The sequence below is a fragment of the Littorina saxatilis genome, linkage group LG1 (genome assembly GCF_037325665.1).
Source record: "Littorina saxatilis isolate snail1 linkage group LG1, US_GU_Lsax_2.0, whole genome shotgun sequence".
Taxonomy (NCBI): Eukaryota; Metazoa; Mollusca; class Gastropoda; order Littorinimorpha; family Littorinidae; genus Littorina; species Littorina saxatilis.
In genome coordinates, this window is record NC_090245.1 from 22,958,814 (window position 1) to 22,971,222 (window position 12,409).

Here is a 12,409-nt window from a genome sequence, read left to right on the forward strand (position 1 = left end):
GATCCGGTGATGGTTAATGTGAATCATGTGATGCAGGGTTCGTACAGAGTCCTTGAACCCTGGAAAACTCCTTGAAAATTGGAAAACCTTTTCCAGGCCTTGAAAAGTGCTTGAAAATAGAGTTTTGTTAAATAGTCATTGAAAAGTACTTGATTTTTCCAAATTGTTGCCTATACATTTCGTCAGCAGCTTGTCTTATTTAAAACAAAATGCAACCCCCTTTTTTTCCTTCAAATACAGTACACACATTTTGGGAGAATAAAAGATCGAGTGAAAACGAAAGCAGACGAACTAACTATTACTAGTCACCCGTAGTTGCTTCCCTTCCCGGAAGTTGGCAAGGGAAACAACTACGGAATGACTAATAGTTTGCAGACTTGAAAAACTGAAGGTAAGCTTGGTGCTTTGCATTAATTTGGGGAAAATCATGTCCTTGAAAAGCATTTTTTGGTCCTGGAAATGTCCTTGAAAACTCATTGAATTGTATCAGCTCTGCCCTGCAGGAACCCTGTGTGATGCAAATTCAAACATTTTATTGACAGTATTTTCTACAATTGTAAACAGATTGTGTCAAACCGCCGCAATGCACAGTTGAGTTATTTATTCCTGAAGGCTTTCAATGAGGAAAGTATCTTCAGCAAAATTCTGAACTGCTCATGATGAAAACCAATTGCAAGTTTTCTCTTTGGTCAAATGTCACACTCACAGTTTTCCATTTCAGTCCTATTTACCATTAAACGGGTAATCAATCATACATGCAGATAATTACAATTGAAGCCTGAGGTTAGACCTATCCAATAAATTCTATGCCTTTTGAACACTTTCAATACCGCAAAATATAGCACATGAAAAAAATTCATTTGTACAAATACACCACTTTCATTCTTGCCCACTTTCAAAATGTCTCAGACATCTAAATTGGGTAACTTAGCTGCTCTGCAATTATTCTATCATGTACATGGAGTCATGTACTGAATCAGAGGTATAATGAACTTTCTATTCACTGCAACCAGTTCATACACGTGGGACTGTACCCAAAAGGGAAATACTTTGAAATCTGTCACTATATTGTATGGCTCAAACCTGTTCATACTGAATCTGTGACCGTGTCTCTCTCACTCAGCTACTCACGCAAGTCCACCATATGCACTTGCCTGGGCTATAACACTAAGGCAAAAAAAAAAAAAAGTCTGTTTACGGTAACATAGGCCCAAAAAATAGGGTCGGTAGGTCGGGATTTTTTTCCCCCCCCCCCCAAAAAACCATATTTTTACGTTATTTTGCAAAAAAACCCCCCCCCCCCCCCCCCAAATGCCAAAAAAAGTCTAGGGTCGCGCGAAAAAAATAGGGTCGGTCGGGTTACCGTAAACAGACTATTTTTTTTATTTTTTTTGCCTAACAAGGCTCATTTGTCATCAATCATTCAAACATATTTTAACTTGCCATGCATACTTTTTCAACACTGTGAACACTGAACTGATGGCTCTATAATGCAAGTCTCTTAAGAATGCCGCAAAACAGGACAGTCTCTATCCTTAAACAAAAGAACAGAGCGGAAGTTCAACAAACCAATCAGCTTTGCTCCTCACCGGCCACATCATCAGTTACTTCCAACAAGGTGACCTGCACTGAATAATCATCCCCGTCCTTCTGGTAGACCATTTCAGCCCGGCTGGTGCCATCGCTGACACTGTCAGCATCTCCACGCTCTTCTTCAAGTTCTGCTACTGTGCCATCACCAACACCACCAACATCACTCTGGTGTCCTTCATCCTCAACCACAGTAGCGTTGACCTCCGTCTGATCTCCGTCATGGGCAGCCATGACCAGCATGCCCTTCACCACCTGCCCCCCCTCCATCACCACGATGCTTTGCCCACCCTCTGTCAGCAGCACCCCCTCCATCCCCTCCACTATATGCCCCGCCTCTGACACCACCACCCTTTTGTCACCACTGTTTACACCTTTGTCAGCAGGAGCTATATTTTCCTCAGCTACCTGCATCACTTGGAAGTTGGCGTTGGGCTGACTATGAAAAGTCTGTTCCTCTTCAATAGTCGCATTGGTATCGATCACTTGTGGCACCTGTGTGTATAAGATGTGTGACACTTGCCCCCCATTCTGAGTCTGGGAAACCTCAGCCAGTGACATCACTGCCTCACCCTCCTGCTCCACCTCTTGGCTGCTTGGCTGGGAAGACTCATCTTGATTGGCTGCCTCCACCATCGATACCCCTTGCTCAGTCAAAGTCTGATAGACCATAGTGGATTGGTCACTCGTCTCTGGCTGAGACTCACTACCTGATAAGGCACAAAATGTGATGAGGTAGGAAGTCATCACAGCTTTGCCAGGTGGCACGGTAGGAGAAACGGTGCACTGGATTCCAGTGGCAAGCTGTGCAGAGTAAGTCAGACCCCCTATCTGATTCTGACTGCCGATGTGAAGTGCTGAGTAGATGAGCTGGTTGGCATCCATCCCACAATGCACCACTTCATAAATGGTGTTGAGTTTGTCGATGTCTTCTTTGTTTGCATGCAGCTCCCCTGTGTACATCTTCTTGACCTGCAGCTGATACAACACAGACCCTTCTGGTGCGGGAGCTGTGGTGCCCACCACCTGGTCAGCAGGCAGTGCAGGGACTGCAGCCAATGCAGGCTGCTGAGACGCTGCAGCCAGTGTGGGCTGCTGGGCAAGGGAGACTGCATCTTTTGCTTCAGGTATGAGACCATTCCGGTGATCCTCCATGTGATTGTCATAGATCTGCTTGTTGATGGTGCGGAACTTGCACAGCTGGCACATGTAGACGACACCCTGTGCGTTAGGATGCTTGTTGCGCATGTGTGTTTTGAGGGAGATGGTCTGGATGCAAGTGTAAGCACACAGCTGGCACTTGTACTGGCGCTGCCCCGTGTGTCTCATCTTGTGTCTCCTCAGGGAGTTGTGGTCGCCCGTGGCATAAGGGCACACATCACATCTGGTAAAGGAAAAAAACAACAGTTAAAAATACTGGCACATGTGCAATACTTGCAGAGTCTGCAGGGATCAAAATTAACCTGGTACAGACATGTAACTGCACCTTCCCTTTACATTTATACAAGCTCTTTACATCTTATCAAAAGGGTGCTTTCTGGTATCCCATTTCCCTTGCACATCCCCAAAACACACATAAATTCTCCCTCCCTTTGTTAATTTCAAAATTTTTCACTCCATTCTTATACAGGCATGTTTATGCTGGCACCTAATCTTCTTCTTCTTCTGCGTTCGTGGGCTGAAACTCCCACGTACACTCGTGTTTTTTGCACGAGTGGAATTTTACGTGTATGACCGTTTTTTTACCCCGCCATTTAGGCAGCCATACGCTGTTTTCGGAGGAAGCATGCTGGGTATTTTCGTGTTTCTATAACCCACCGAACTCTGACATGGATTACAGGATCTTTTTCGTGCGCAATTGGTCTTGTGCTTGCGTGTACACACGGGGGTATTCGGACACCGAGGAGACTTGAGTCTGCACACAAAGTTGACTCTGAGAAATAAATCTCTCGCCGAACGTGGGGACGAACTCACGCTGACAGCGGCCAACTGGATACAAATCCAGCGCGCTACCGACTGAGCTACATCCCCGCCCCTAAACTGGCACCTAATCAAAACATGTACTCTCACTCACTCACTATCTCTCTCTCTCTCATGCTAGACAGGTTTCTCTTTTACACACTCTCTTAGTCTTACTTGAAGGGTTTCTCCCCAGTGTGGGTTCTTTCATGCAGGATCAGCATAGCTTTCCAGGCTGTGGTGTGACCGCAGTACTGACACTTGAAGGGCTTGTTCTGTCCATGCACCGCCTCCACGTGCTTCTTCAGGCACTTGCTGTTGGCAAAGGATCGCTTGCACACATCGCACGTCTTGTTGGAGAACCATGAGTCCCGACCTGACCGTTGGTGTTCTGCATGAATGATCTGGTGATTTTTCATCTGGCTGAGCTGCTTGAAACCCTTGCCACAGACATCACAGGTGTAGGGACGGTTGTCGCTGTGGATTTCTCTATGAACTCCAAGCTTATGAAGCGTGTCCGTCTTGTATTCACACAGATCACACTGAAACAGAGAACAGAACAGTATGAACAAGGCCATCTTTTACAAACACAAGTACCTTCCGATTGCACAAGTACAATCATATCAATGTAAGTTAAGCATACATTATACCGCCGTGACAAAAATTTCAGAACCAGACCATCATTAATTTGTACATGGCACCTGTGTCAATTATTTCTAATTCAAGAGCATTTCCAAATGAATTAATTAGTAGTAGCAAATAAAGAAAACTTCATTGCCATACTGAGTTTTAAACAATGCAGAAACAGATCTTATGCTTTGATCAATCCAAATAAAAAAAACATTAAAACAAGAGGCGAAGCCTTCAAGGCTCACGTAAGAAATCGACAAACAGTAACACAAACTCAATCACTCCGTCACACATACACACACACACAGTAAGCATAGGTGAAACTGTGCAAGAAAGCGAGACATTAGATCTGCTAACTAGTCTCGGCCCGCTCACAATAACAATGACCGAGACTTTCAGTAATTCCTTCGCGTGACGTCTAACCGTCTTACGTCATAATGTGACGTCTTCACACACGTCAAACACTTTTGACCGAGACGTAATCTTCTTATGCGAGCTTTACATAGACTCGGAAATGTTAAAGTTTCTATCACACACGCACACACAGACAGACAAAAGTTAGCATCGCATAGGCTACACTTACGTGAGCCAAAAACAACATAAAATGCACACACAAATTTATTTTTAATTTTTATAATGACTTATACGGTATTTGCAATATATACGACGGCAGTAAAAACGTACTTGGAACATGTCACAGTCAACGTTGTGACTGCGCCACAGATGTATACGCAGGGGCTTCCAAACATCAAAGATGGTGAAACAGTGGGGACAGGTGAAGGCATCATCCTCTTTGTTGTGGCAGTCCAGGTGAATGTCCAATGATTCCTGGCAGCGGAATTTGGTTGAACAGCCCAGGTAGCTGCAAGACAGCGTATAGCTCTCTTTTATCACCTGTAACACATACATTATGTAGACTGCATTACTTCTGTCAAACAACATACAGAAATAAAGGGATAATGCTGTAAAGATACTAATACCTAAAAATAAAATTCAACCTGTTATTGCTTTACACAAGCTTATGAGACATTTGCAAAATGTCTTCTGTCCGGAGTACTGTGAAAGTGCTATCAGAAAACCAAAAATTCCACAAACCAACTAAATTCATCAAGATAAGAATTTTCCTCTTCATTGTTATTATGTTAAGCTTCAAGTAAGCCAGCAATCGAGCGCTCAATCAAACATTTTAACAGGTAGCCACTCAGCTCAATTTTTAAATGTCAGGCGACAAAGAAAGCAGTTTGAAATTGTTCAAATCACACACAGACACATGCACACACAAAACATTCACTGATTCAGGTAGCTTTAGACTTTAGAGGACCACATTCCAAAACACACACAATGTAACAAATCCTAAGATCAAGAAAAAAAGAAAATGGAACCAACCATCCGCCGCTTTCTGTATTTGCGCTTCTTTTCAATGACATAATCTTCTTTCAAAGCTTTGGGCGTGCGGATTTTTCGGCGTTGCCTGCCATCCCTTGTGCCTGAAGAGAGACCCCTGCCAGGAAGCCAGTCTTCATCGTTATCCTCCTCCTCTTCTTTCACTTTCCTTGCTAGTGGGGAAGATACCGGTGGAGGCATTTCTGACTTGCGCTTTCGACCGGGCCGCTTTCCTGTCGCTTGTGTGCCAACGCTGACCCGCTGTTCGTACTTATCAACAACAGTGTCCGACACACTGGCAGTCTCTACCGGGGCGTTGTGCTCTTTCTCCATGTGGTATTTGCACTCATCAACAGAGATAAAGCCCATGCTACACACACCACACAAGAACAGCTCCCGGGTGATGGGTGCAATGGAGGCCGGCCCAGTCCCCAGATCTTTGGTGGTGTCCAAAACAGGAACAGAAATGGTGTCTATTGCTGTGGATGTGGTCATCAAAGGACCGGTCAGCTGAAGACTGGTGATGGGCAGACTCTGTGTTCCTGCACCAGAGGTCAGGGAAAAGAGACTAAGGTCCTGAGGGCTGCTGGCCATAATTGACAGATTTTTGGCCACAGAACGCACCTGGTTGGTCAGAACTTTGGGGTCTGGAAGCGATGGCTGCCCAACCAGACTGGGACTGCCGGGACCTGCGATTGGCGCCAACCCAAGGTTAGATAACAAGGCTGGCACTTCATCGCTTCCCTGACTCTCACTCTGATTTTCATCTTCTTCTTCACAGGCAAGCTCAGGTTCTAGGGTGTTGTTGGATTTCAGCTCACCCTCTGAGTCTTCAACAGCAACTTCTGGTTCTGGAGGAGGTGCTTTAACAGCATTTCCAACCACATGTGTTTTTTGCAAATGTTCTGACATTTCAGGTACACCAGAGCAGGTGAAGTCACAGAAGCGACACTTGTAAGATGTGACCACCTCCATCAGTTCTTCAAGGTTGACCTCTGTGGCCAGTGTCCTCTTCTCTTCTACATCTTCAGCCATATTGATAATACTGCAGTGCACCTGAAGATGAATAGTAAACATGCTATTAATACTTAACAAAAGAAATTAGTCAGTTAATTGCCACATTTTTAATTATGATGTGAAAAATGAAATGAAATGTTACTGTTCTCCTTTTAGGACTTAACAGAAGCCTATTATACTAGAAGCACCTTACTACTATTACCAGCAGTCGACACACGATAATACATATGCCCTTTGACCTTTCCTTGGGGATATCCTGTACACGTACTACAAATAGAATACGGGATTGTGGGAAAGCTGTTCAATGGCACTCACACACTATATTCGATTTTCAATACACGACTCAAAACCTTTGGGATAAATCAAAAAGAAAAAAATACAAGTATAAAGAGTTAAGAAAAGAAGAAAAAGTTTTAAAAAATGTTATAGAAAAGACATTATGGGACTCGAACTCGAGACAGCCGGATCTGCGAGCAAACATACTACCACCCCGCCACGGCGCCTCTCGGCCTTAACGTGTTAAAACTAACACTTGAACAGCAACCATACCTTCCAATGTGCACGGGTTATCGAACGAGCAATTGTCAGCTAGTTGACTGCCCCGTTCGTATTTGTGATTTGTACGTTTTCTTGTTCTCATCATTACATGTGGTCGCAGTGTTACCTATAGGGCATTACATTTTCACCAAAGCCGAGGTTACTAACAAAAATATTTTGGGAAATTCTGTGCAAATTGTCCCGCTGGAAGTACTCAATAATTATACAACTTTTTGATATTTCCATTCATTACATCATCCAAAACGTTTGGAATGAAGCAAATGAATCAAATACAAGAATTAAGAGTTCAGAAAAAATACAAATAAAATTTCCGTCAAAGCGGATCGAACCCGGGACTACAAAAGTAAGGACTAGCGCATGATCAGGCGCTCAACCAACTGAGCTATTCTGTCACACTGTTGGCGAGGGAGATTTTAACTTCAAATATTACACTTGAGTTCTCGAGCGTGGCGACGACTGACTCGAGTTTCCGAGTCTCTCCGTTCGTATTTGTGTACTGTTCTCTATATCTCACTGTTCAGGGCGAGTTCAGTTCATAACTGACCCAACGCTCCCGGTCGCTTCGTATAAGTTTGGAAAGCAATATCAAGTAGCGATAATTTCAAGTATGACCGACATTATTAATACGAAATGCATTGACCAATCGCCGAAAGGCGCTGGCGTCATTGCATGAAAGGATTTCCCTATCCAAAATCCTCTATTCTCGAAAAAATACTTAGGAGTTAGTTCGGGAGAACGACGATCTACGGACGGTTTATCATGTAATATTAACAATAATAAGTAAATAACTGGACATGTTTAAGTGCCTAGCCTATGGCTCTAGGCCCTTTACAAAAGAACATATACAGAATAGAACATATAAATGTACACCCTACATAAAACAATAAACCATATGGACAAAAATCACCACATGTACTGTTCACAGGAATATAAAGGGAAGCAAGCGGTTAAAAACGGGCGTCGATGGAGCCAAAGAACAGTGATGGGAACTTGTAGTATTTCATCCACTTGTGGACTTAAAAAAAAACAAATTCAATTTACTCTTTTAGTCTTACTAACAATGAAACAATTCAAATGAATTCTCTGAGTGTGTGTGTGTATTTCTGATCAAACAGATTCTTTAACCGACAGTTCCAATTAATTGCCATAGTTCTACAGTCTTTCTTGTAGTTCTTTCATGTGTTCTACTTGTACAAAATCAATGTGAAAATGTGAGAACAACCATGTGAAATGAAAAAGCATGACACAACATTAAGTTTCACGTGAACAAACTGGCATCTTAAACTAGAAGAAGTGCATAACTTCTCAACAAACAAAGTTTTTTTAATAAACAAAAAAAAACTGCAAAAAGGTGGAAATTTGAACTTGGATTCAACGGAAGAAATGAACAGTGCCTAAATTTTACTCTTTGAGTCTTTCTGTCAACAGTCCTCCATGTAGTGATGATCATGTAGAACTAGGGCAATCTGGAACTTCAGCATTTGCCTCCCTCCCCCCAAAAAGAGGGTTGTTTCCAATGACAAGACACATAAAAAGTTCACTTTTTAACCAATTTATTTTAAAAATGTTGTTAATTGTTTTTTTGTAGTCTTCTTTAACCTATTTGCTTCTGGCTTTTTATTGGCCGGAACTCATTCCAGCTGTGTCTCCTTGATGTGGGACAAGAGTAGCTTTCCATGTAAATCTGCTAGTGCTACCGCAATATGGCCAGTGCATCACTGCATGCCAACATGTTTTTACATTTAGTCAAGTTTTAACATAGAGGGGGAATCGAGACGAGGGTCGTGGTGTATGTGTGTCTGTCTGTGTGTGTAGAGCGATTCAGACTAAACTACTGGACCGATCTTTATGAAATTTTACATGAGAGTTCCTGGGAATGATATCCCTGGACGGTTTTTTCATTTTTTGGATCAATACCTTTGATGACGTCATATCCGGCTTTTTGTAAAAGTTGAGGCGGCACTGTCACACCCTCATTTTTCAATCAAATTGATTGAAATTTTGGCAAAACAATCTTCGACAAAGGCCGGACTTCGGTATTGCATTTCAGCTTGGTGGCTTAAAAAATAATTGATGAGTTTGGTCATTAAAAATCGGAAACTTGAAATTAAAATTATTTTTTCATTAAACGATCCAAAAACAATTTCCTCTTATTCTTCGTCATTTTCTGATTCCAAAAACATATACATATGTTATATTTGGATTACAAACAAGCTCTGAAAATTAAACATGAAAATTATGATTAAAATTAATTTTCCGAAATCGATTTAGAACCAATTTCATCTTATTCCTTGTCCGTTCCCGATTCCAAAAACATATAGATATGATATGTTTGGATTAAAAACACGCTCAGAAAGTTAAAAAGAATAGAGATACAGAAAAGCTTGCTATCCTCCTCAGCGCAACCGCTACCGCGCTTTTCTGGATTGTCAATAGACCTTATCGGTATTCTAAGCTCCCGTAAGATCTCGCAAACTTCAGAGCATAGCAAAGCATGTGGTACAGTGATCGCGCGCGAGCTGGAGAAGCCGAGGTTCGAAGTTCTCGCGACGTTCAAAGCATAACAAAGAGCGTGTCTCGCGTATATCTCGCGAGAGCTGCTCAGATACCGAACAGGTCTATTTCATTGCCTTTGCCACGAGCGGTGGACAGGCGATGCTACAAGTGTACGGTCTTGCGGAAAAAATGCAGTGCGTTCAGTTTCATTCTGTGAGTTTGACTAGCAATGACACATGAAATTTTGAAATTAATGGTTGAATGACAAACACACCATTTTAAAGAGATCAAAATTCTGAGCACATAGCAATTTGTTTTATTTAAATCGGTGCAGTAGTTCTCGAGATATGGTCATTTTAGTTGAGAAATTTTGGGCATCATTTGAGGACAAAGCTAATACACCAGTTAACAGTTTCGGCGTTTACATGGAACGAAGAAGGAAAGCGGAAAAGGAAGACGTACAAACATACTCGCAAAAAACGATCTGCGCACGCGTTCAAATCAAAGGGGGAAACAAGGAAAATCGCGTGTTTGTGTGCCCGATGTAATCCTTAGAACCTTTACACTCTTTCTTTGAACACTGAAAAGCAACTTCAGGGCTGGAAGACTACAAAATTGCACTTTCTGCTGACTGAATCTTCGCTTTCTCAAATCAACCGGAACAGGAAGAAGAAGAAAAAACTCTCGAAAAAACGATCTGCGGATGCGCATTTTCTCAAAAACAGGAAACCGGAAAAGGAAAAAGAAGCAAAAGTGCTCGTAGAAAAAGATGTGCGCATGTGCGAATCTAAAATGTCCGCGGAACTGTTAATCGGTGTATAGTTAATTACACGATTGCTGTGGCAATGACATGAAATTTTGAAATTAATGGTTGAATGACAAGAAACACACCATTTTAAAGAGATTAACATTCTGAGCACATAGCAATTTGTTTTATTTAAATCACTTAATCAGTGCAGTAGTTCTCGAGATATGGTCATTTTAGTTTGAAATCACTTTGCTTTGAGCGAGCCGAGATCGCAACCTCTTCAGGCTTTTGATCGACCGAGTTTCGCATTTTTCAGGTCCAGTTTTGCACAGCATAATCGTTGGGAATAAGTCATTTCTCGCTCGATTCTTTTGATTTTTGGCTTAAATGAAACAGAAGTTAATGTTTTATAAACTGCATTTTAACCGTGTATGCCGATGGAAGTTTTCAGACCAAATTTTAGTGAAACTCACACGAGTAATATTCACCGACATGCTGACGGAGATGTAGCTTCCGGTGGTTCGCGTTTTTTTGTATGGGAAAGATGTAAGGCTTTCTCTGATTGGTTGCAAAATATCACAGCCCTCCAATGAAAATTACGGTATTCCGAGCAGTTTGAAATGAACTGGTCGTCTGCTAAGAGTGACGCGAAAATGGCCGCGAGAGGCAGTGAATTAGACGAACACGCACTTTCACACTCAAAATATTCCAAAACACATCTTTTATTAATTTCATACAGTAAACTTTGTTTTTGAATCATTTCTTTATTCATTCCTTTTTTACTTGATACAGTGACTCACAAACATCAATTATGCCAATTATTTTTCACTCAAAGTGAAAAAAAGTGCCTTTTCACTGTGTCCTCAGTTGACGCTGGGCGATGTGGCAATGCTAGTTTGACCGAGTTTGACTAAATGTTGTATTTTCGCCTTACGCGACTTGTTTATTTCTGCAAAGTTTGGTACCTAACCTTGCAATAGGTTCCTTTTTGGGAAACTATTCTTTTACATTACCGCAAATATGTCAGCCCTCCGCCACGTATAGTATGCCTCTTAGCAAAATTAAAAACGCTTATCATGTGTTGATCAAGCACCTTCTCCAGAATCCTTACCGCTAGGCCACCTCTGTCACAAATAGCGGAGGACAAAATAACAATAAGCAACGAGCGAACCCAGTTACCTATTTTTCTGTTAACAAATATGCAAAGAACCAACTTAGTGCTCTTATTCCTAAAGTGCAATTAAAAGTAGGGGGTAGTCTACTTTTTTCATGCAAGAAGCAAAACGCAAAAGGTATGGGTTGCATGGAATAGAACTAGAAGAATCGTAGAGCTTTTAGGCCAGAGCGCCGCCATCTTTGATTCTGTGTGAAGAGCAAAATGAAATGTACTTTATTTTGGAAGCATGCTTAAATAAAACTTTAAAAGCATCATAAAACAATGAAGAAATTCACATTTTGCAGTGTATTCAAGCTTACCTGGAAAATAAGAACAGACAACAAGTCAATTCCACAAAGTTTACTACAAGAGCGTTGTGGGCTTTGGAGTACCACGAGTCATCGTCTGAGAGAAAGAGACAAGCGTTATGATTGGCCAAGATTGTGATTTGCGTCACTATCATTTGTATGGTTGCCCAAATTATCCAAAATATCGCACGATGCCTGAACGCAGAGGTCCAGTTCCAGTAATAGTGTTGTCAGGACGTGCACTTGTAGATATGACATCACCCGTACACGTACTTGAAACTAGGTCCAGATTCACCATGCCTGACACTGCAACTCATGAGCAAACGATCTAATCAATAGAAACAGAGACTGGGTGGCCGAGTGGTAACGCACTTGCGCTCGGAATCGAGAGGTTGCGTGTTCGACCCTGGGTCAGGCCGCTATTTTCTCCCCCCTTTCCTAACCTAAGTGGTTGGTTCAAGTGCTAGTCTTTCGGATGAGACGAAAAACCGAGGTTCCTTCGTGTACACTACATTGGGGTGTGCACGTTAAAGATCCCACGATTGACAAAAGGGTCTTTCCTGG

General features: G+C 42.1%; 1 protein-coding gene across 1 annotated transcript; it reads right to left on the reverse strand.

Annotated features, from left to right (window-relative positions):
* Nucleotides 1-1,408: 1,408 nt before the first annotated feature.
* Nucleotides 1,409-11,976, reverse strand: LOC138964968 (uncharacterized). The gene is made up of 5 exons (XM_070337073.1): nt 11,858-11,976; nt 5,566-6,618; nt 4,864-5,073; nt 3,727-4,091; nt 1,409-2,974 (listed from the first exon to the last, which is right to left on the reverse strand). The coding sequence occupies exons 2-5, from the start codon at nt 6,595-6,597 to the stop codon at nt 1,573-1,575; spliced, it is 3,009 nt and encodes a 1,002-aa protein (XP_070193174.1). The 5' UTR covers nt 6,598-6,618; nt 11,858-11,976; the 3' UTR covers nt 1,409-1,572.
* Nucleotides 11,977-12,409: the final 433 nt, after the last annotated feature.

Excerpts from the sequence above, each read along its gene's own strand:
- LOC138964968 (XM_070337073.1), bottom strand. The coding sequence starts at position 6,597 with ATGGCTGAAGATGTAGAAGAGAAGAGGACACTGGCCACAGAGGTCAAC. Across the intron at positions 5,074-5,565 it reads AATACAGAAAGCGGCGGATG|GTGATAAAAGAGAGCTATAC; the intron begins GTTGGTTCCATT and ends TATGTGTTACAG. Across the intron at positions 2,975-3,726 it reads ACTGGGGAGAAACCCTTCAA|ATGTGATGTGTGCCCTTATG; the intron begins GTAAGACTAAGA and ends TTCCTTTACCAG.